The 25,856-nt window shown below is 44.1% G+C and overlaps 1 protein-coding gene across 1 annotated transcript in view; it reads right to left on the bottom strand.

Annotated features, from left to right (window-relative positions):
• Positions 1-1,312: 1,312 nt before the first annotated feature.
• LOC144799978 (cytochrome P450 4B1-like) overlaps positions 1,313-25,856 on the bottom strand; it is a 549,397-nt gene continuing 524,853 nt past the window's right edge. The window contains exon 12 of the mRNA XM_078671637.1: positions 1,313-2,219. Coding sequence (XP_078527763.1) covers positions 2,051-2,219 — 169 coding nt within the window. The 3' untranslated portion in view covers positions 1,313-2,050. The remainder of the gene's footprint in view (positions 2,220-25,856) is intronic.

Raw genomic sequence — 25,856 nt, 5'->3', positions numbered from 1 at the left:
CGCTACGCCTGCCTTGATAATAGGCGAAAGCGATGTTAGCGACTGCTTTCAGTTGCTAACAGGTTGGGTACGCCCACTTTGCATGTCATTAGCGATAAATATCGCTGACATGAAAAGCGGGCCCTTAACCGCTCGCTATCGCCTACAAGCTGTCGCTAACTGCTATTAGTGACAGCTTGCTAATAGGGCGATGGAATTATCGCCGCTTAGCAGCCGAAAACAGCCGGAAACAGCCGCTAAAGCGGCGATAATCTCTTATCGCCCTCCTTGATAATATGCCCCCTAGTTCCTACTCCTCTTGGAGCTCTGCATTAGGGGGCCCTGGTTGTGTTGTGAGTGCTTTTCCCTTCCGGTGCCAGGCGCACTTTATGGGCCTTGCTGCGCTCATGAGCGTGCACTTCCCTACATCGAAGCAAGTGACACACTAGGAGCTTGAGTCACCCAAGGGCTGCTTAGCACTGTCGAAAGCATCTTATAGAACCAAACTTCCTGCTGCTGCTCACAGGCTGACAGCTTCACCAGCCAGAGGCCTCACTCTTCCAATTTACATCAAAGGTAAGGTAATATGGCTTTGAAATAGGGGATTGGTATATGCATTTTCCCCCTATTGTGGTTTTATGCAGATTTCTTTTCAGGCTATGGATATACAACAAAATGTGTTATCTGTAAAATGTAGTGCTTTTTATGCAGGATGATGCCTGCACAGCTCCTAGCAGTGAACTGCACCGCCTAGTTGTGCTTTCAGAGTGGCTCGTTTTTAGCTGCCTCTTAAACATGGCTTTATGCGCAAAAAAAACTGCAAAAACAAGGAGGGTTCGGAGAGATGACTTGCACCTGATCACCTGTTCAAAGTAGAGAATTCAGGATCAAAACCCATACGTTTATGGCTATACTGTTTGCAATTAGCATTCAGGCCTTTATTTTGGGCCAGGATATGTTTCCTGATATCATTTGAAAATCTTGTTTAGTTAAGAATAGTTCTGGGAGCAGACAAGAAAAAGATGAATGGGGGACTTTTGGTATTAGCCCAGGATCACACAGTTCCGTCATGTGGGAAAGCTGTAATTAGAATTCTGGTCTCTTCATTCAAACTGAATTTTTAGGCAGTAGGCCTAATATCGCCCTGTGAGTCCCGCAGGGTCACATAGAGAGCATTTTTTATTTGAAATGCGAAACACAATTTTCATCAAAATTATTTAGCTGCACTGTACTTCGTTGTGTTTTCACAGCCCGCCTGGAAAAACTGTGACCTCTTTCTTAAGAACAAGCATTCATTACATAGTTTTATTCAGTAAGATATGGATCCTTTTTGTGTTTCAACAATTTAATTCTACATTTACACAATTGCTTTATAAACCTTCTTGCTTTCTCAAATATGCCTGAAAATGTGCCATTTGTCCACTACATTTTAAACATTTTCCCCAGTGGAGAACCTCCCTGAATCTCAATATAATGGGCAGGATCGCTCGCTACACTCTCTCACCACAGTGCACTCATCCCAAACTTTTACGCCCTACAACTTTCAAATGTCACCAGCCGCCACTGCCTGTGCTGTGGTGGTTGGGCACCTGTAGCGAGTTGGAAACAGTGCCTGGGTGAGCACCTGATGTATATGGGTTAAATGGGGCCTGTACAAAGTTTTTTTCTGACTGAACTTCCTAGAGGAGCATTTCATTATTTGCATGCCTGTGTGAGGCCAAACAAGCCTTGAGAAACCTCCAAAGCAATGCGTTAACTCTCCATATTATATGGCAAGGGCTTTTATAAGAAAATGCCTGATTTCAAAGTTGCAAATAGTCTCCTGCTCATATCGTCATATCATACAATCAGCGAAGCAGAAGAATGAACATACTGTTCCAACATGGAGTAGGGCTGTGTGTGTGTGTGTGCGCGCGTGTATGTCTGTGTATGTCTGTGCATCAGTGGTGTGAAAAATGTTGCGAAACCACATATGATGAATAAACAAGCTCACATTGTATTAAATTACATTGATCAAAAGACTTTCAAGCAATTGAAGAGGCAACAGTGCTGATGGTTGGTACCCACAACTTCAGTCAATTTTCTTCAAGAAAACATGGATTCCATTCTTAGACCGGAGGACTATTTGAGGTACCAAAATGGGAGGCTTGGATTCATCAGGCAGAATTTCAAACCGGAGCAGCGTCAAGGCAAGAGCTACTTTCATCTCGCTCATGGCAAAGGTCTGTCCAATGCAATTCCTTGGAAGTTAAAAAACAACAGCATTATCGTTTTAATCAAGCAAAATATTTACAATAGAGTTCGCACACAAGGTAAAAAAGAATTGTGGCATACTGTGAAAACGTTGTTTCAGCAGCCTATCCCATAACCTGTAGTTTTACAAGGAAATTAGTATTTATAATAACATAAAAAGGACCAAATTGGACATTGGATCAAAACTGTCATCATTTTAGTAATAATAAGATCAGTAGGAAGGTTCTTTCACTTTTTTCTACAAAATGGTTACCTTTGAGATGGTGTCAAAATACTTTGAGTCTCAGGGGGAAGGAAGGGAACAGGCCGCCCCCCACTCAAACTGCAATATACAAATTATGGCCTCTCCCTCAAGACACTGTTTCCCTCTCTATTCAAAAACAGAAGATGTAAAGGTGTGTGCAAATTTTCACTACCAAGCGCCTTACACTTTTAGGCTATACATTTCTGTCCCAGTGTCAATCATTATCAATGTACATCCAAGGTAGAAATAAAATGTCAAGATACCATCAGCCAACCACTGCAAAAAATGTGGAGAAAGAGAGTGAGCCCCTCACGGTAGAACTGCCAATGGGATTTCTGGTTAACAGTTGCCAGTGTACCCACTTATCATCATAGGTGGCTCACTCTCGTTATAGTGGAAAGAAAAGACAGAAACAAGAAAAAGACAAAACACCATACAACAGTGCTTTTTCTTCACATCAACCAGATAGGGTACTGGTAATTCGTGTAATAGCAGGCCACGTAGAACAGCACTCACTATTATGTGTACACATACACCACAAAAAACCCCAGTGAGAAAAGAAAAGGGATTCTCACCAATTAAAATTGAAGAGCTAACTGGCCACTCCTAATTTTATTCTGGGCTGCGAGCTCTCCAAATTAAAACCGATTCACACTGAACCGCATCTAGTGTCATTCATTGTCGCCAACATGTTTCGTTGCTCTATTTTGTGCAACTTCTTCAGGGCCAACAGGGGTTATCCGCTCTTATTTCCACGTATTTGTTAATCACACCTGTGATGGTAAAAATGACAAAAATACATATACTGATGAGCCAATTGCTCTAGACCCTCGTGTGCCAACAGGCTGGATCAGGTACCGTAAAAGTGTTGTGGCACTTAGGAAGGTTAGCAGGTATGCAGTAACGACGCTACCTCCAGGTGATTATGTTTTAAATGATCTAAGTGCCACAACACTTTTACGGTACCTGATCCAGCCTGTTGGCACATGAGGGTCTAGAGCAATTGGCTCATCAGTATATGTATTTTTGTCATTTTTACCATCACAGGTGTGATTAACAAATAAGTGGAAATAAGAGTGGATAACCCCTGTTGGCCCTGAAGAAGTTGCACAAAATAGAGCAACGAAACATGTTGGCGACAATGAATGACACTAGATGCGGTTCAGTGTGAATCGGTTTTAATTTGGAGAGCTCGCAGCCCAGAATAAAATTAGGAGTGGCCAGTTAGCTCTTCAATGTTAATTGGTGAGAATCACTTTTCTTTTCTCACTGTTTTTTTTTGGTGTATGTGTACACATAATAGTGAGTGCTGTTCTACGTGGCCTGCTATTACACGAATAACCAGTACCCTATCTGGTTGATGTGAAGAAAAACCACTGTTATATGGTGTTTTGTCTTCTTGTTTCTGTCTTTTCTTTCCACTATAACGAGAGTGAGCCACCTATGATGATAAGTGGGTACACTGGCAACTGTTAACCAGAAACCCCATTGGCGGTTCTACCGTGAGGGGCTCACTCTCTTTCTCCACATTTTTTCAGTGGTTGGCTGATGGTATCTTGACATTTTATTTCTACCTTGGATGTACATTGATAATGATTGACACTGGGACAGAAATGAATAGCCTAAAAGTATAAGGCGCTTGGTAGTGAAACTTGGCACACATCTTTACATCTTCTGTTTTTGAATAGAGAGGGAAACAGTGTCTTGAGGGAGAGGCCATAATTTGTATATTACCTTTGAGATGGTGCCTAGGCTCAGTGAAAGGATAGACACATTCCTGTATATATCAAATGGAGCCAAACGCAAAACAAACACAGAGAATCTGGGAAGGTGAAGCGCAGCAGCTCCTACCTTAAATAGACAAATGCAAGCATTAATTGCATAGGCGCATGTTTATACTATGTGAATGACAGCCCCAAAGACCTTATACTACTCACGTATTTTCTATTCATATGCCTTGAACATATTTTGGAATATTTAATAGTTTTAGACCTCAAGTGCCTTGTAGAACAGGTGCTATTTGTTTAAATATAGACACCCAGGAGATTGGAATTTCACTAGTGTGATAAAGAGCACATATTATAATTTTTGCATTCTGTACCAAAATCGGCATGTCCCAGTATTTACGAGGTCCTTTCACCCAGTAAAATGGCGAGAGATATGACCTGCCAACAGTGATAGCTGCTCTAACCTCAAAGCGGTGGGGCTACGCGAATGCTTGGGGAACCGGGGGTCGCGGGGGAAATAAGTTAAAACCCATTACCTGCCGCTGTGTTCTCTGCCCCGGGGCTCCTCTCCTGGCGCTCACCACACTGCACAGGCTCCTAGGGGTCAATCATGGTGCAGCACCATGATTGGACTTAGTGGCCTGCACCAATGCTTGCTCAGGCCCTGGGAGACTGTGCTTTTTCTCCACCTGGCTGTGCAGTACAGTTGGGTGGAGAAATGTAAGTGCGCATGTCAGTTTGGCCGCCATAGACGGCTGGCAGAACCGAAACGCACAACCCCCTCCGTGACGCTCCATCAGGATGGCCCGGCCTTTTGGCTAGCAACTGGCTCAGCATGAAAGATAAAATGATAATTAACTGGTTTTATTATTGTAATGAAGTGAGAGGTCAGGGTTAAAGTTGTTGTAAATAAATCTTCTTGATTTTAGGAACAATATAATAAACGTACCAGGCACAGGTGATCCAGCAGCAACTGCTCACTGGAGAATCTTGTAACTCAGCATCAACACATTCTAAATTCTAGACTGGCTAACTAAATATAAACACACAACATTAAAGGAATATGACACACTTTTCCCCAAACAGAAACAAAAGAATTGCTTATAGCAAAATTTAGTTACAGACATAATCATGCAACTTTATACAAACAGGTGCGAGAACTCCTACGCAGAGGAGATATATGTTGTGAAGAAGAAGATTGTAGAGTATGAGAATAAGAGGAAGGAAAACAACGTACAGGAGCAATTTTGTTGAGATTCCAAATGTGACCATCATCTAGTTTTACAGCATTTAGAAATAACTTGACATGCTTACGCGGAATAGAGAATTTTTTACCTCCAGATTTTTGCGGAGACCGAACTCTAACCCAATCTCCTACGTTAACTAATGTATGAGCAAAGGTTGCCTTCATATTTTTGGACTTGATATCTTGGCGAAGCCTCCATTGAGGATCCTCAGGAAAACTCATATCAGCTCCATACCCTCTCATCCAGGATTAGAACAAATGAGTGTTAGGTGTACATCCACGAAATAACCCAAATGGAACTTTTTTCGTAGTGGAATGAAGGGTTAAGCGATAGGCCATAACTTTTTCTAACATTGCATTTCTCCAGTCGCGCCCTTATTCTTTGGCTGACTGAATTGATTCTTTTAGAACAGGTTGAATCTCTCAACCATACCGTTGCATTCGGGATGGTAAAGAGAGCATTTTCTATGAATAATACCTCTCCTACATAGAAAACCTTCCAACTCTTTTGAGACCAGCTGCAACCCATTGTCACTCAACAAAGTCTCAGGAAGACCTTCTCTGTAAAAAATGTTCTCTAAGAATGTTATTATGTCACAAGCTTCAATACTCTGAGTGACCTTGACCTCTGGCCAGCTTGAGTACATATCAATAACATCAAGGACGTAAAACTGACTAGACTTGGAATAAATAGGTCCTAAGAGATCAAGTGCAACATCTTGCCAACACCTAGTGGGAGGATTACGAATAACCATTGGTTGAGTCCTAGTCTTGCACACTTTGTCAGACATTCTACATTCAGAGCAGTCTCTAACTAACCGTTCAACTGAAATATCAATCCCTGGCCACCAGAAGTGTAAGCAAACTCTCTCCTTTGTTTTCGATATACCCTGATGACCATCATGTGCAAGGCGAATAATCTTCTCTTGAAGTGAAAAAGGTGGAACTAGATGTGAACCTCTCCACAACAGATCCTTGTGTAGAGAGAGTTCATGTCTGACATTCCAACATTACTTTGCTTCATCTGATAAGAACCTAATACCCGTCCATCCCCCAGACACAAATTTACATACTTCTAGTAGAACATTGTCATTCTTTAAGGATTCTCGCCATTGAACTTCAGACACAACTCCCTCCACAATTTCACACACTTTAAAATTATCTATTTCCTACGAGTCTTCAGAGTCAAGAACATTAACACCAACATTAATTAATCGTGATAGACAATCAGCAACTTTGTTGTCAACACCAGGGATATATTTGACAAGAAAATCAAAATCTTGTAAGGCAATAATCCACTTACAGATCCTGGAAGAAATTGCATTAAGATTTTTCTTGCCAAACAAGTCCTCAAGTGGTTTATGATCAGAATGCACTACAAACATTTCTTGAGCTTCTTGATGGCCCAATAAATGCAGAGAGCTTCTTTTTCAATTACAGAATATTGTAATTCTGAACCCACAAGAGCTCTGGAAAGAAACATACTGGTTTCTTCCTTTCCATTCTTGGATTGTTTAAGGACAGCTCCCAAACCTTTAGAGCTTGCGTCCGTGACCAGGATAAAGTCTAGAGAAGAGTCAAAGCTTTGTAATGAAGGAGCTGACTTGAGAGCTTCCTTGACTTCTTCAAATTCTAATTGACACTGAGGTGTCCAAGAGAACTTGACACCTTTTTTAAGGAGGGACCTGAGGGCATGAGTACGGCTAGCAAAGTGTGGAACAAACTTGGTATAATATTCAGCCATACCCAAAAATGTTACAAGTTCCTCACGTGACTGTGGAACAGGTAAATCATCAATGGCCTTAACTAAACTTTTCTTGGGTCTGACACCATCAACCGTTAAGCGGTGTCCAAGATAGTCTATTTCGTTGAGGTTGAATTTACATTTGTTTTTGCGAAGAGTTAAGCCTCTCTTGCTCAACTGTTCAAAACCACACCTTAACCTTGAATCATGCTCAGTTTGTGAAGAACCATGAATCCGTCTATACCCTTCAACATGTCTTCCACAACTCTCTGAAAATCAGAGGCGGCGGAGACTAGGCCAAATGGAAGACAAGTGAATTTGAAAGTCCCAAACGGGGTTATGAAGGCAGTCAGATCCATGGAGTCATTGTCTATTTTTACCTGGTGGTATGCAGCACGTAAGTCTATGGTAGAGAAGATGCAAGAATTCTTTAATTGGGTAAGCATTTCGGAGATGTTAGGTAGCGGATATATGTCCGCAATCACTGCACGGTTCAGCGTGTGCAAGTCCACACATAATCTTACCTCACCTGAGGCCTTGCGCACAAGAAACACTGGGACCAACCATTGGCTTGCCTCAGTCTCAACAATAATACCATCTTATTGTAATTTCTCAAGTTCTTTGCGCATAGACTCTTTCGTTGCAAGAGGAACATTCCTCACCTTGCATGTAACAGGAATAGAATCAGGTTTCAAAACAATCTTATGAACATACTCAGAAATACAACCTAACTTCTCATTGAAAACTTCTTTGAATTCAGTTTGTAACTTTGATCTAAAGTTATTTTTACAATCAACCTCTTCTACACACAAATCTACACTTTTAGCAGAAGAAAATTGTGGTAGGTCTCTCAGTATAATGCAAGGATCAGCTCCTGGAACTAAAGAGACACCAAGATCAGCCTGGTGGAACCAGCTGATAATGCTGTCTCCTCTACAGGATATGTAAATTTTTCCAGCTGTTAGCCTCTGTTTGTATTCTATGTTACCAAGAAAATAGCGGAAGAGCTTTATGGGTTGGCCCCCATAAGCCAAAGGTTTGATATCAGGTTTGTACACTTTCACGTTACCTTGGAGTATTCAATCAAAGAAATCCTTTGGAATAAGAGAAATCTTGGCACCTGAATCAAATAACACCTTAATGTTACAATCATTTACAAGGACCGAGTCAAGGGGCCCTTTACACTTGTTAGAGGCACATGAGGAAATAATTTCTCCACGATGTAGACTTTCTTGTTCGTATTTAGAGTCATCATCTCCCAAAAATATTTCTTTGACACGTTTGCTTGACTTCGGCCTCCTGGCTCTACATGCTTTGGAGATGTGACCAGTTTTACCGCAGTTGTGACATTTTGATGTAAGAGCAGGACAGGATTTATCGTTAGCAAGATGACCATAGAAATCACAGTGGAAGCATTTGTCCCTATAATCATCTTTCCATCGGGAACCAGACGAGAAGTAACTAGAAGTGCGACTCCTCCTGGTTGGATCATTTTCTTTCAAAGAAGGCTTTGAAGAGGAAGGTTTTGAGGATTTTTTTTCAATGGCTTGAACTTTCTCTTGATGCGTTTCTTGTAGATTTCATGTTCCTTTTTCTTTATAACTTCCACACAAGCCAAAGAATGTTCAATTCTTTTAGCTAAGATAATTACTTCATCAAGATTAGGGTCGTCTTTTTGCCAGAGTTCATCTTTTATCTTTCAAACGTTACAACCAAGCATAAATTGGTCCCGTATGCGTTCTTCCATTGAGTTTTCGAATTTGCAAGTTGCACCTAATTTGCTCAAAGCTGTGATGTAGGATTCAACGGATTCATCTGGTTGTTGTACGCGTCTCCCAAAATGGTATCGTTCAAGAATGGTACTAAGTTTTGGAAGATAATGTTTATCTAATTTTTTTTAAGCAATTTCAAATTAATTGAGATTGTCCGGTTCCTCTTCGTTTAGATCCGGCAAATGCTCAAAAACATCTTGTCCTTCTGAACCTAGACAGTGTCGTAGAAGGGAAAATGTTCTTTCTGCGCTTAAAGATACATCACAGACTCTGGCATAGTTGAGGAATACTTTTTTCCACTTCGACCACCTAATGGGTGGCTCACCAGAATTAGAGAGGAAGAAAGGTGCTGACGTTACATTTTGCATTTTGATATTAACAACAATATACAAAATTTGCTTTCAAAAGTATGATTAAGTTGCAAATTAAGAATGTTAATTAAAACTGTGCCAGTCAACATAGAACACTAACTAGTAATAATTAAATATAAAGAAATGTCAATTTCTACATTGCTGTGCTTGTCAAAATATTTTAAATGACAAGCAAATCCATGCTGTGCTGTGCTTGTCAGCATATTTTAATGATAAATGATACCAAGTTGTGCTGTGCTTATCAGCGTATTCCAAATAATAAGCAACACCAAACTGAGCTGTGCTTGTCTAGATAAGACTGATGCTGGAGCTCGACTTCACGCGAACACACACTGCAGTCTTTTTCAGTCAGAGTTTACTATGTTTACTTTACAATTAAAGTCAATTTCCACTTTGCGCTTGGCTTGATGCGCACTGCTGGTTTTGTTTATTTAAAGCCTCCTGTCAATTCAAGTCCACGTTTGACTTGGTGCGCACAGCTGAATATGTTTATTTAAGAACAGCAGCCAATCTCAACCATCCGCTAGGCTTCACGCGCTCTGCTTATGTTTGAGAACAGCAGTTGAAGTCTCGTGCTTTCCTTAACGCGCACAGCAGGATGTATTTACTTTAAAATATCAGCTTCTTCGATTGAAAGTAAATATCTGCCTTGTAGGACTGCATATATTAAAATGAGAACAAATAAGAGCTGTTGTCATTAAATTGTCATAAGCACCGAGCAAAGCAGGAAGAGAAAATGTTGAGAGCAAAACAAAACGATAAAAGCTTAGTGGAAACTTCTTAGAAAGATTTGCTTCCAAATAGCATTATATAAAACAGTACCTTGTTTCTCCGCCTTGGTTTGCGCAGCTCGATTTGTTAGGACGGTTTAAATGAACTCAACAGTTAAGTCTCACCCTCAAAGTTGAACGAAGCTTTCCTTTAAAATACAGGGTCGTTTGTCAAATTTTCTTTGAGTCACTTAGTGTGCCTACCGGGTGCAAGTCGCCCCCCCCCCCTTTTCCACACATAAAAGACATGAAGCAGATTGTTGTCGTTCACCGCGTAGTCTTTTATTAAATCTTTCAGCAGTGTCATTTCTTTAATGCTTTATTCATCTTGATTAAGGTAGATCTTTAGATCTTTAAATACTTCGCTTATCCACATCACAGGATTCATTATAACTCTCAAAGTTATAAATTGTCATTATATTTGCAACCCACTTTCCAAGGGGCCTTCTTCTTTACCTTCGGGCTGTGCCAGCAGGCCCCAACCAAGATAGCCTGCTCTCCTTAAGTTGACCGCCCTCCGGTCAACAGAGCCGCAGGTAAATCAAATCTGCCAACACTTGTGACAACCATACCGGGGTATACCCCCTCCAATGATTATAAATCTACGCACCGGCCTCTTGGGGTAGGGCAGGAACAGCCAGGACCACCAGCAGGTCAGTCCCTGCTCCCGCCAGCCCAGAGCCCATCAATGAATGCTTGCCCTTTCCATGGGCAGCCAATCCATACCAAAGGAAGTCCACACCCTTTTCTTGGCTGGGACCCCGCCATTCTCTTCCTTGCTGCAGGGATGGGTGGGTGGGTAATTCTTCGCTGGTCTGCTGCCGCCGGAGCTGATGGAAGAGGACAAAGAGGGTTAGTTCCGCCTCCCCCAAGGCTTTTGTACCCTCGGGGGAGGGAAGGTCGACCCTACCTCCTCTGATGACGTGTCTCCCCCCCCTATCCTATTACCTCAAGGCTGCCTCTGCCAGCTCCTGCCCCCTGGTCCCACTAAGAGCGCCACGCCCCTAGGTGCGGGTGGCGCTGTTCATAGTGTGCCTACCGGGTGCAAGTCGCCCCCCCCCTTTTCCACACATAAAAGACATGAAGCAGATTGTTGTCGTTCACCGCGTAGTCTTTTATTAAATCTTTCAGCAGTGTCATTTCTTTAATGCTTTATTCATCTTGATTAAGGTAGATCTTTAGATCTTTAAATACTTCGCTTATCCACATCACAGGATTCATTATAACTCTCAAAGTTATAAATTGTCATTATATTTGCAACCCACTTTCCAAGGGGCCTTCTTCTTTACCTTCGGGCTGTGCCAGCAGGCCCCAACCAAGATAGCCTGCTCTCCTTAAGTTGACCGCCCTCCGGTCAACAGAGCCGCAGGTAAATCAAATCTGCCACCACTTGTGACAACCATACCGGGGTATACCCCCTCCAATGATTATAAATCTACGCACCGGCCTCTTGGGGTAGGGCAGGAACAGCCAGGACCACCAGCAGGTCAGTCCCTGCTCCCGCCAGCCCAGAGCCCATCAATGAATGCTTGCCCTTTCCATGGGCAGCCAATCCATACCAAAGGAAGTCCACACCCTTTTCTTGGCTGGGACCCCGCCACAGGGCGAGTAGCTTACTGGCGGGCTCGCCCTCCCCCCGCCCTACCCACCTCAGTTTCTGGGAGCCACTTCACCCACTCCCTGTTCATGTATGAATTCCCGGCTGATGGCACGTAGGGCCTCGCTTCGATAGCGTCGAATGTGGACAGCTAATAAAGTGACTTCAGGCTGGCTGCAACTCCTTGCAGTGACATGCCTTCCTTGCCAAGCTACCTGGCAGTACTGATCCTCCGATATAAACATAGATGCTTGCAAACTTGATCCACCTCCAGGAACTCCATGTTCTGGGAGGTTACTTTAATCCCTAGTGGAATATGATGCCCAAGGAAAGATGAGACCCGCGGCTGCAGAGCCTAATCTTAGCCAATGGGGTATTGCAGTAACTGCAACATCTGCCACTTAGTAACTGCGGGTGATCATCATAAAGGACCTCATATCTTATTAAGACCAAGGTAACGGAACAACTGTGCTATGCAGAGCAGGATTTTTTAGACCAGTGTACTCGGCGGAGCGAGGAGTGCAGAGAACTCTGCAAACTAGGTGCACGGAACGAGGTTCACCACCCAGGTCTACTGTAAGATGCATTCCCTTATCCTCTTATTTTTAGTTTCCAGAGGCGTTCCCTTATCCTCTATTTTAGTTTCCAGAGGAGTCAACTATAATACCTTTCATATAAACTTCTACATCTAAGAATAGAATTCCTGCAATAAATGCATGCTTTAATAAAAGATCCTCTTAAGTTAGGCCCGATTGTTAATGCCGAAGGTTCCCCGTTATTAGGACTAAGGTAGCGTGGAGCTAATCTATAGGTATTTGAGCCACGAACCCTGATGTCAGCGACCTTTGCGCTTATATAGCCCATAATCACCTAAGTCCGACGTAGCAAACGAACGCCTAAAACCTTTCGCAGCCGTGTGACATGGACATTTCCCGATAGGTTCTTTTGTTTGTGCAGAAAGTGGAAACTCCTTACCATGTTCGGCTTTCCCAAAGAACTGGGATGCGGGCTGGGTGCTAATCCGTGCATGCGATATTCGGATCTTCCGTCCATCACTTTTTGTGTATTTTTATTTAGATTATTCACTATCCCAGGCCCCGGAGAAAAGGGGGGGGGATGCGTAAATGACCACCCCAAGAGGAGCTCAGCAATGTTACACCCTGAAGTGAATGCTTCATTCACCTTCACTATACAAGATTTGCTTTACATGGCTTAACCTACCTTTGTTGTGCATGCAATCACTGGTTACTAAGGAGACTAATAAGTGACAACTATGGGACCCGGTACTTGGCCTGGTAAGCAATTATTACCGATTTATAGTGAACGGGATGGCCATGGGCCTATGGGTACTTAATGCGGAAATGCACAATGTCCGCTTGCAACCCACCCATATAATAACGACATTTAAGAACGTTGTTTAAGATATTAAGAAAAGGTCCAGAGCAATGTTTACCGATCATTATTTGTTAATGTAAGCCGTCTGAACGGGTCCTTCTGGAAGAGCCAATAGTGCGGAAGCATCAGGTCACGATATATAGCCTAATCTGATTTGCTGAGGAAAATTGCCCGCCTATTTTATACCCTGCCTCCAAAGTACGCCTGACTGCTCTGTGCCGAGCTAACATAGGGTAAGCAGGTTAATTTAGAGTTACCTGCTTTTAACTGACTAGGAGTGTGGATGCTGCTTGCCTAGATCCCGGACAAGAAAGCCCATTACTCCATTGGCTTCCTTAATTTGTAAACTCTTTCATATATTGATTATCACTTAAAAACATCACTTATTCAAATACTCCCACATACATACGTAATCATTCTATTGCAGTGCCCGTACTCCCAGGGGCCTTTGTTTCACCTCCGGGCTGCTCAAATTAACTGCCTTCCGATCAACGGAGCCGTTGGTCAATAATCAATAGCTGCCACCACTTGTGGCCCCAACGGCTACCCAGGTATGGGTAGGGAGACCAGGACCACCAGCAGGTCAGCCCCAAAACTCCCGCCATCCCGGAGCCCTGATGACTTTTATTAGGATAGGTGAATACTACCCGGGTGAAATTATGTTGGTACTAATATTACATGCCACTTGACCATATTCAGGCGTAAAACTCCTGATTTCTGAACTCAAAATTCTATTCATTTTTTTTGCCTCTACTACCATAGCAAATAATTGTTTCCCTTTTTAAGCATGTTGGCATATTTGAAACATTGTATTAAGGTGCAGGTCAGGAGGCCGTCAGCCATGATTCCTGTGCGACTCCACCCCCGAATACATTTGCTGTTTTAACCAAGGAAAGTCAGTGTGCTTTTGATTAATTGCTTTCTGCGTTTTACCCCTTTTCGCGACTCACAGGGGGACTGAGGAGTCTGTATAGAAGTATCTATTTCACCAGTAGCCCTTTAAAAGCAATTCTTTAGGGAACAGTTGTTCAACAGGGAGGTTGGCAATTGTCTTCGAATTGTATTTAATTGCAAATACCCCTTTATCATGCCACCATTGCATGTACTATGTTCAAAACTGGGCAATAAATGCCATATGCAAATTTGTGCGAATCTGAGATGCGTTTCTTATTCGCAGAAAACTGCGCAAACCAGCCGTTCTATTACAAAGTACAGCAAAGGGGTCTGATTTCACCTTCTTCCTCTCGGCAGGCAGGGGTCACGGAGCAGCTCCGGGCTTGAGAATCGCCTCCATTAGGATGCGGGGATGGCTTTGATGGGCGCGCCTCTACTGGCTGTTAGGATTTCTCGGCTAATCCCTACAATTAATTCCACTATTTCACCCCCCGCAGCAGCACTGGAGCCCTGTGTAGGACCGTGCTGCCAAGACTGATGATTCTCATCAATATTCACTTCGGTTCCAGTGCAGAGCACGGCGCACTCTCCCGGCACAAGATCTGCTGACTGTGACTTATTTTCAACATTGACTCAAAATGCCTGGTGTGTCTTACACTTTGTGGAAGTCGGTTTTCTTTTAACAGGACTCTTGAATTCCAGCTAATATTAGTAAGAAATAACCGGAATATACAGAATTTCGATTTGCCATTTGGAGACATGAGTGGATTCAAGATAATTAATTACATGGCAGATAACTTGTACTTAAATCTGCGCCTAGACCAATTAATTCCGCCAATCCAGATACCGGTTGACTTTCTGCCTTTACAATGCACATAGTACCTTGAGAGCTCTCCTAGTAAGAGTCTCGACAGACTGCATAGAATGCGTGCCTCTTCTGGGAGCCTTTTAAGACCATAGCTCGATGGGGCAGACGCTGGTCGTACCATGATAGTACATTTAGGCCCTCGTGCGGAGAACGCCCTTTGTTTAGGTCTGATGAGTTACAATTAACCATCCAAAACCCTTCATAGGATTAATAGGGAGATGACAACGCGTACCTAGTAAAACTATGTGGAATGCTTAAGAGGACAAAAGGAGAACTCGGTGGCGCTGTTCATTCTTCACCTTTTCTCTCAAAAACCAACGCTCTCTGGCCTCTCCCGTCCCCAAAACATCCAAATGCCCCAAAGGTAAATTACTGCTGAGCGGGACAGCAAAGAAATAAAACATTAGGCGCCGCCATGATTCCCCCAAGCAGTTACTGCTCCCTACGAGCTATATAGAGTCTGGCGAAGCTCTCTAATGAGCAGTGAGGTAGTGGCTAAAGTCTGAGAAGTGCCTAGAGCCTGTGCTGACAAGAAACAAATCATACCTCCTGCCCAAATCCCCCGCTGATTGGCGCCTTAGCAAAGTGATGCTGCCTCAAATGATTTATGCACATACGGTGATACGAGATTGTTATAATCTCAGGGATAAGTATTTCCACGAGAATATTTATTTTACAAGACAGAGATCAAGCGCTTACTTAAAAAGGCATGAGTGAATGCAAATTTGATGGAACTTCATCAACATGTCATTTCTAAACATACCGGTGCTTTGTATTTATATTGCATTAATATCAAACAAAAGCAGAAATCGAGCATTTCGATATTGACATTTCTAGAAGCTGACAAGTGATGGCAGATGTATTAATTGTGCGTCTTGCATATTTACAAACTCAGTTTATAATTCACGCACGATGCAGGTAAGTTAAGTGTGATATTTATTGGCCATACAATAAATGTGCTTTTATAAACGATTAGAAGATTGGCTTCGCAACAAGTTTTGTAACAAAAGTAAAAGTGAAAAACCTCCCGAAGAATAGCAACCCGTGTGCTTTGCTGCAGAGCACTGCCAAGTGGAACTTCTTGGTAGTGCCTTTCCATTTAAAAGGGTTTCTGTAGCAAGCTTAATTACAACGGCCCGTGCGTGTGTACTTTTTGTATATGCACAATAGCTAGAATTTCAAAAAGCAAAAAAGGGGCAATCAGAATTACGTTCCAGCGCAAAACCATCCTGCCTTTAATGCAGGCACCCTGGTGTTCGAGGGTTCTAGGCATCCATGTACCTTTAATCTTTGCCTTTCTCCGGCTCACAGATCGATTTGCGTAAATCGATGGTCGCTGCCCTGCACTAACTCGGAGCCACAAACTGTGTTAAGGCTCAACAAAGATACTCTGCCACAGTAGCATTCCGAAGTTCTAAACTTTAAAACAAATGATGTGGCACTATGAAGGAACGATGTACTGAGGGAAACGCGCAGATACAGTGTTCACCATTAACAGAAAGCATCGAGTGGGGGAGGGGCATCAAATATTCATGCCCAGCGCGAGCCCGAGCCGCCGCCCTTTAATCTTTGCCTTTCTCCGGGTCACAGATCAATTTGCATAAATCGAGGGTCGCTGCCCTGCGCTAACTCGGAGCCACAAACTGTGTTAAGGCAGTAGCATTCCGAAGTTCTAAACTCTAAACATAAAGCATCCGCACCGACATGCAAAATTAATTACCAAGGCCCGTGCGTCTAAAACTTGGCCGGCAATGCCCGCTTACCATTACATACCCATTATGCACAAACCATGCGGCTTCCGCCCTTGCCTGCCACGCTGAGGATTTTTTACGATCTCTGCTTACATTGCAGGCTAGCCTTCTGCTCCCGGTCTGGAATTCACCACGACTGCATTCCTTCAGCGGCGCTTTTCCTCGAAGAAAAGACAATGAAAGAAACGTTTAGGCAAGGAATCTCGCACCACTGCGAAATGTAGCACAGCTTGAGCACGGTGAGCCCCCCATCCTGATCGGCACAGACAAATCTTCACACTCACCTAAATGACTACGCTGAGAGGCCCTCTCCCTTCCTCCACGTGCATAGTAAACCAGCTTCTGTTGTAATTCTTCGCTGGTCTGCTGCCGCCGGAGCTGATGGAAGATAATTCTTCGCTGGTCTGCTGCCGCCGGAGCTGATGGAAGAGGACAAAGAGGGTTAGTTCCGCCTCCCCCAAGGCTTTTGTACCCTCGGGGGAGGGAAGGTCGACCCTACCTCCTCTGATGACGTGTCTCCCCCCCCTATCCTATTACCTCAAGGCTGCCTCTGCCAGCTCCTGCCCCCTGGTCCCACTAAGAGCGCCACGCCCCTAGGTGCGGGTGGCGCTGTTCAAAAGATGTCTTCATGGGTGTTTTCATTCCCGATCGTCGCCAGTGTGATGAAGTGAGAGGTCAGGGTTAAAGTTGTTGTAAATACATCTTCTTTATTTTAGGAACAATATAATAAACGTCCCAGCCACAGGTGATCCAGCAGCAACTGCTCACTGGAGAATCTTGTAACTCAGCATCAACACATTCTAAAGTCTAGACTGGCTAACTAAACACACAACATTAAAGGAATATTACAATTATAATTTTATTTTTCAATGGGGCGACACTCGTCTGCCATAATAGAGAAGCTGTTCATGCCTGGCGATGGATATCTAAATAAAATTCTGTGGGCCTGGAAAATTCTAATCCACTCGTAAAAGAGGCCATAGGGTTACAGGCTGTATATATAACTAAAATCATATTCCACAGAACATGAATATTGCAATTCTAATGTACCAAAGGTGGGTGGAAGAAGTGTGTTTGAAGACATTTGCTGCTATGATTGGTGCTTGCAACCACCAGACAGTGTTTAAGCAATACAGAACAATTTGCTGCTCATAGATGGTCGCATTAATTGCACAGCAAGGTAGATGTACTGACTTTAGGAAATTGCTAAAAGGTTGAGGAGTAGCATGAAATCAAAAAGAAAGGACAGTGGTGCCAGAGAGCTTCCATACATTAAGGACTGGAAAAAAAACAGACAAGGACTGGTCTGGTGTATGTTGACCGAAAAAGTGATATACGAAAGGAGAGGCCGGCCAAAGAAATTGGGTAAAATCTGGAAGATATGGGAGGCATATCATGGAAAGGGACCCACATGAAACAGCTAGACACAGGCAGGGGGCATATTTGGAGATGTTGGTAGTAATGGGGCAGACGAATGACAGGACACTCTGGGGTCGTCGGAGTAGGCTTCGTATAAACTAGATTATTAAAGGATGTAACAGCTTCAGTGTGAGGGCCGGTGCAATGTTGTTATATTGTGTTTACAAAACTGGCAATAAAAGATGTTTTTCTAAAAAAACAAAGCAGTGATGAGTCGAAGTTCAATAGCTAGAAGTTAACATCGGAGAAAACAGACTTCATTGAAATCGCTCACTAGAAACAAGTTAATTTATATAAATAGCATCTTCATTGTTAATTTGTAAAGTTTTATGAATTTGTGTAATTTATAAAACCACAAAAGCCATCCAGAATACTAACACAGAAGTAGTCTGTAATCAGACGCCACACAAACCATGAAGCTGGAGCCATGTATGACATTATCACTTGTGGTTTTACTACGCACGTCTTTACATCGTAGTTTTTACCACACATACCAATTACACGCTTTTATATTGCCATACATTGAAAATATACTTGCCACACAAACAATGAGCACGCACACTGTCACCACTCGTATCACTACTTCGGTTAATTCATATTAGTTTTGTGATCGGACATACTAACTGTTGTGTGCCGGTCACGGAGTGCACACAGGCCTTCACGGGGCTATGGGCTAGCGCGGGAGTGGCAGCGCGCTAGCAGGCATGCAATCACTGCACCAGGGGTATATTCGGAAGTGACGTGCCACGAGCGGCCGCCTTCCATTTATTAATTCCCCGCAGGCCACGCCTGGCCTGCGGATGTGGTGGATCATATGACGGCGGCCACTAGACCGCTGACTATTACACTAACCAGTATTCACAGAGTAACACAGCTACCTACTGAACTTCTAAGATTTAAAAGAGCAGAGTTAAAAAAAATATGTTAACTACAACAATATTACAGTTAGGAAAATTAAGTATTAGCAATAAATATCTGATGGATTTCTTTTTTAGAGTAAGATTAATTTGGTCTGAAGAAGGGGCACCATGTTTGGTGTTATCTCAACGGCAGCTCAATTTGCTCAACAAATCAGAAGTACTACTCTCTCCCTGAGATGTGCAGTTCTCTTTTTTTATTTTTAAGTTATCTGTCCTAACATAATGCTTTGTACATGAAGGGAGAATTTATTTATTTATTTATTTTATTTATTTTTTTGCATTTATAATGCGCGCAGATACCCACAAAGGGTTTCCCGGCGCCAGGACTGAGAGACCGACAACACAGAAAGCAACACGGTCAAAGACCACAATTATTTATTGAAAAGCCAGGTTTTAACGCTTTTCTTAAAACTGGCAAAGTTTTCCTCTTTTCGTAGAGCTGAGGGAAGGGAGTTCCAAAGGACTGGTCCCAGATGGGAAAAGGATTTCCCTCCCACTCGGGCCAGTTTAAATCTAGGAACCACAAAGTTTGCTCCATTTGAAGAACGGAGGTTGCGTGCAGGAGCGTAGGGCCTAACTAGTTTTTGCAGATACTTTGGTGCGGTTCCTGCCTTGATCTTAAACATATAGGTCAAAGCTTTGAACCGGACCTGGTTCTCAACCCTGAGCCAGTGCAGGTCCTTAAGGTGCTTCGAAATCCTTGCTGTCCGAGGTATTTTACACAGCAGCCTGGCTGCGGAGTTCTGGACAAGCTGAAGCCGCCTGATCACGGCTAAGTTGGAACCCAGGTATAAGATGTTACCGTAGTCAAGCCTAGATGTAATAAGTGCATTGACTACGGTCTTCTGGGTATCCACAGGCAGCATCCAGATAATTTTCCGCAGCCATTTGAGGATAGTGAAGCAAGTGCCAGCCACTTTATTGACCTGCTGTTTCATCGATAGTGAATCATCGATGCACACCCCTAAATTTCTGACCTGGGTAGCCGGGATAGGAAAAGCGCCTAAGGATGGCGGCCAATGGATATCCTGCCACAGATCTCTGTTTTTACCTAGGAGAAGGATCTCCGTCTTCTCCCCGTTGAGCTTCAGCTGGTTCGTTGACATCCAGCTGAAGACTTCATGAAGACCTAGTTTCAGCGCAGAGGGGGATGAAGGCTCTGAGTTGGTGAGAGAAAAAATAATCTGCGAATCATCCGCATAGGTCATGAGTTCTAGACCTACTCGCTCTGCTAGATCGGCGAGAGGGCGGAGATACAGGTTAAAAAATAGCGGACTCAAAATTGAGCCCTGAGGCACGCCATGGGGTGAAAAAAAGGTGTCTGACTGAGCCTGAGAGGACGAGATCTGAAACGTCCGGTTGCTCAAATAGGACCCAATCCAGTCCAGCGCTGTCCCTCCGACACCATCCTCACTCAGCCTGGTAAGCAGTCTGTTGTGTGAGATGGTGTCGAAGGCCGCGCTTAGGTCAAGCAGGACAAGAGCAACCATTTGCCCATCGTCCAAGAGCCCCCTGATCTTCTCGGTGACTCCCAGGAGGGCGGACTCGGTGGAATGGCCCGCCCTAAAACCTGACTGGGAGAAATGGAGTAAGTTGTTATTCTCCGTGTATGTTGAAAGTACACCGTGAATGTGCTTCTCCAAGATTTTTGAGAAAGCAGGCAACAGGGATATAGGGCGATAGTTGGCCAGCACCTCAGGATCAGCAGACGGCTTCTTCAACAGAGGGCTGACCATGGCGTGCTTCCAGGACGATGGGACTGTTGCCAGATGGATAGAGGCATTTAATGTCTCAGAAATGATCCTCAGAGCAGAGTCATCAAGTTGGCTCAGAATGCTAATAGGGAGAGGGTCACAAGGAGAGCCCGACTTAATGGAAATAGCCAAGGATTTCAGGGTGTCCAAGGAGATGGACGGCCAGGAGTCAAGCCGGTATCCTATTTAACTTACTGGAGACGGAACTTCTCTGCCATCCCTCACCAGGGGATTAATATTAGCAATAACGGTCTCAATCTTTTCCACAAAATAGGTGGCAAGATCTTGACATTTTTGAGTGGTAAGGGGGCGTGCAGCCACCATAGAATTTGCTCCGGCTAGTTCTTTGACTGTATTAAAAAGAGTCCGCGCTTTATTGGCGGCAGTGTTAATGGTCTCTGTTACATAACAGGCTTTGGCTCTTGTGCAGGCCGAATGATAAAGATTTCTGGCCTTACGGTATGTTTCTTTTTTTAGAGGATCGTAGTGTTTGCGCCATTTCCGCTCGAGTGCCTTCCACTTAGTTTTTTCTAATTTAAGTTCTTCAGTGTACCAGGGAGCCGGAGGGCGGTGAACATTCCCTCTGCACCTGGCAGCAGGCAGACAAGTGTCAACTGCTCTCTCCAGCCAAATATGGGTTTCCAGCGCATTTGTTTCCATATCACCACCCAAAACGGGGGGGGATATCTTTAATGCATTCTGCAACTCAGTCAGATCCAGCCTTTTCCAGTTTCTCATAAGAATCGGAGGTCGAGTGGAGCGTGACTGCTTAGGTTCTCTAAGGGTAATACTAAAAAGAGTTAAAAAATGGTCCGACCAACAGATAGGGTCAGTTTTTAGCCATTTTAACTCCTGTATGTTGGATATAATGGGGTCCAACAAATGTCCAGCTTTGTGAGTAGGGCCCTCATTTCGCAGTATCTTATTCAAAGTAGTAAAATCCTCCAAGAGGTTGACAGCTATGCTATTTGATTTGTCCTCCAAATGGAGATTTAAATCTCCCAATATAGTCAGGTTTTGGGCATTCAGAAAATAAGGCGAAATGAAATTAACCAAATTCGCAGCCCAAACACTACTGTTTCCAGGAGGGCGATGAATTAAAAAACCAGAAAACATAAATTTTGGGTTCAGTGAAATTTTAAAAAATGCTGCTTCGCATCCGGGAATGTTAACCATTTCAAGATCACAGTTAAACTCCCTGTTAAAAATCACAGCAATACCCCCTCCTACCTGTCTTTCTCTATCTACTCTAGCAATAGCATAGTTAGAGGGCAAGGCGGCGGCTACATCGGGACCTGCACCATCATGCAGCCAGGTCTCCGTTAAAAATACCGCACATGGTTTTTCTTCAGCTAAGAGGTGGAAAATATCTGCTTTGTGTTGGGGCAGTGATCTACAATTAACAGTGTAAAAAGTGAAAATGCAGGGGTTTTGAACAGGGGATTGAGTAGGTGACTTACGATTGTGTGAGACCTCTGGGTAGGGCTGAACATTGGATAGGGCAAAAGCACAATGAGGACATGCTTGTGTACCCGTTAGGGAAGGCTTTAGGACGGAACATTTACTGTTGCTACTAGGGCGCAGAGCCCTTAGCTGATCCGCAGAGATCCTACCTGTAGCAGCGTTTCCTGCCCCGTGACCCGGTCTGGCCCGGACGGGCACAGACGGGCTGGTCTTAGGCTCGTCTTTGGCGCAGTCAGAGGCGCCTACCCTGCGCGCCATCGCTGCGCGCTGGGGCCGACGAGTGGCTAAATACCCTCCAGGAAGCGGAGGTCTAGAGCGCTAACCGCTCGACGCTCCGTGAGGTGCCGCCCCTGTCCCGCCCTTGACAACCGCGATTGGCTGGAGTGCCGGTTGCCTTTGAACTAGGCGGAAACAGTCCTCGGGTGAAAATTAAGGATCGCTGGTGAGTGCGAGTAAGTGCTCAAATTTGTCAGAGTGATAATAAAAACAGCATACAATCACTACATCAGTTTAAACTGGCTATTAAAATTGGAGCTTCAGCTCAAGTACACAGCGCAAAATGCGTTAAAACAATTGACAGCCTCTGAAAACGAGCTGCTTTCAAAGTGTTCAATGCTCGGCGCCCAGCGGGGAGTAGCTGCCACCAACTCTTACCGCGTGGACGTCGGCCTCCTCGCAGCCTAAATACCCTCCAGGAAGCGGAGGTCTAGAGCGCTAACCGCTCGACGCTCCGTGAGGTGCCGCCCCTGTCCCGCCCTTGACAACCGCGATTGGCTGGAGTGCCGGTTGCCTTTGAACTAGGCGGAAACAGTCCTCGGGTGAAAATTAAGGATCGCTGGTGAGTGCGAGTAAGTGCTCAAATTTGTCAGAGTGATAATAAAAACAGCATACAATCACTACATCAGTTTAAACTGGCTATTAAAATTGGAGCTTCAGCTCAAGTACACAGCGCAAAATGCGTTAAAACAATTGACAGCCTCTGAAAACGAGCTGCTTTCAAAGTGTTCAATGCTCGGCGCCCAGCGGGGAGTAGCTGCCACCAACTCTTACCGCGTGGACGTCGGCCTCCTCGCAGCCTAAATACCCTCCAGGAAGCGGAGGTCTAGAGCGCTAACCCCTCGACGCTCCGTGAGGTGCCGCCCCTGTCCCGCCCTTGACAACCGCGATTGGCTGGGGTGCCGGTTGCCTTTGAACTAGGCGGAAACAGTCCTCGGGTGAAAATTAAGGATCGCTGGTGAGTGCGAGTAAGTGCTCAAATTTGTCAGAGTGATAATAAGCCATAGAAGCACAGAGGAGAGGTAGGAGCCTAATTCTCTGGGACAGTGCTCTTGAAGTTAAGGTGTCATACATCAATCTACTGCACCATGTCGGCTGAATTACCTCGGAAGCATATTTAAAAGAGCCTTTTAACAGAACCAGTACAATTTAAAATGTGTTTACTATATACAAATGTGGTCTTCTTTATTAAATAGCAGTAGGGAACCAGGGGCGGCCTTAGGCATGTGCAAGCTGTGCACCTGCACAGGGCCACCAAACCCCAGGGGCCACAACGCCAATATATATCCTTAATATATTAATCCTCTGAGGATAGATATATATTTGTGTGGCGGCCCCTGGCAGGCATTTGGTGGACTCCGGCTCTGTTCCACTTCCAAACACCCAGACCCCCCCTCTTCACTGGCCTCCGTTCCTCCGGGGGCCCCCTACCTACGCTCCCTGCCCAGGGCCGCCATGAGCCTAGAGCCGCCCCTGAGGGAACCATATATATGGCTCTTTCCCTCAGCGCAGGTATCAAACAGCCAGTGGGAAAACAACAAAAGGAAAGGGGTTTTTATACCTTTTCCTTGGCAGTTGCTGAATTTGGGTGGTGAAGACATGCGTTGTTGTGACATGCATAGAAACAATATTTACGGAGTAAAACGTGCAGTAATAGCATTTCATAGGAAAAACTTTGTGGAAAAGGCTTTTTCCCGGAACGTCCCGGTAGCCTCACAACCAGTTTTTGCATACATTTATTGTAAATATACTGTTTAATCTGTTTATTATACCTTCTGCTTCCGTTCTGTTTTATAGTTGAACACTGCCACCTAGTGTTCAAAATGCGCGGTGAAGTCTTGCAATATTAAGACTAGCGTGGAAACACTCTAATCGAAGTTTAAATAAAATATGTGGTAATCCCCATGAGACAAACTCATATGGACTACCACAACAAGACTTAGGTGGAGGAGGGGTTAGAGGAGGGATGCCAGGCAGCTGATCCTTTGAAGATGCAGTTACTACCAGTTCCTGATTGTATTCGTTAGTATGTAATTTTAGAATAATAGTTCTCTCCTACTGTAGGAAAAATAATGACTCACCCAAACTGCAAATTGTGACAGAACAAAGGAAGGCTGGGTTCTGGCAGAGCTGAAGCTATGCACCCAAGTTTCACCTTTTGGCCACAAGTTAGCTCATAAACTATGGTAACCAACCCTTGACCACTTAGGGGCACATTATCAAGACAATTATTGCCGCTTTAGCGTCTGTTTTCGGGCAAAAAGTGGTGATAATTCTTTCGCACTATCAGCAAGGACAGGCTAGGGCGTGATTCCTTGCCTCATCACCCGTTTTCATAGCGGCCAACCTCGCAACGCCAATTATATGTAAAGTGGGCGTACAGCCCCAAAATAACTTGGAAAATGTTTCTAACACAACTATCTTATATCATCAATCTTGCAGGAAACCCACAAAGCGATATTAAAAGTAGCGCTACCCACGCTTATCACTGGTTTCTTAACGCCTGCTTACAATCTGACTTAGCCATCATATCCTAGGGGGGGTGGATTATATGGAGGAGTCCACGCTGCCCTATCATCAAGGATTCGCCTATCGCCATGCTTTTATCGCTGGATTTCCAGTCATAATCGCACATTTAGCCGCTATCGCTGGATTTTTTTTAACGCATTGGAGATAAGCGTTGTTGATAGCGCGCTATCTCGGTGACATAATCCAGCGATAGCTGGCGATAATTATACTCGCCCTAAGCGCGCTTAGCAATAATTATCGATGGCTGTTGCTGATATGCCCCTACGTTCAAGGAGAAGACTGTGGTAGTTTTTTCCTCAAGACCGATCTTATGCCAAACCAATTGACGTTGATCAACAAAGTTTTAGATTATACAAGCAGAACTGTATTTTAAACCCCCCACACACAAATAGACTGAGGTACTGTCACTAATGAAGAGAGGTTCACTTGGTTTCTGGTAAGGCTCAATTGTTCCTACACAAACAGGGTAAAGAGTGATTTAAGGGCTCAAAAGTTCTTACAGAAACAAGTCTAAGATCGCTTAATCCTGATCAAATTATCCGAAAATGTATCAAAAAGGACTATCTGGAAGACCCCCTCTCATGCCAGGTTATCTCACCTAAAAACGTCCATGTTATGCATAAAAATATTTGTTCTGCAAGAAGCGCTACAAGACGTTCCCAACGCCGTTGACGTCCGCAATATCTGGCAGGTGATTTCTGCATAGGGCCTCAGCCTGCTTAAACAAGATGTACCCACCCAATATGGCATCCAACTCTTGAGATTGCAGAAATCTCATGACATTCCAGTTCGAGGTTAAACCCTCATATTAATTTGACAAAATGAAGTTAAAAATTCGCTGTGCAAGGACCCACCATATAACAAAAACCTGATATGGTGCTGC

This window comes from Lissotriton helveticus, chromosome 1_2 (genome assembly GCF_964261635.1).
Source record: "Lissotriton helveticus chromosome 1_2, aLisHel1.1, whole genome shotgun sequence".
Lineage (NCBI taxonomy): Eukaryota > Metazoa > Chordata > Amphibia > Caudata > Salamandridae > Lissotriton > Lissotriton helveticus.
Note: the sequence above shows the minus strand (reverse complement) of the source record. Positions and strands in the feature narration are given on the sequence as shown.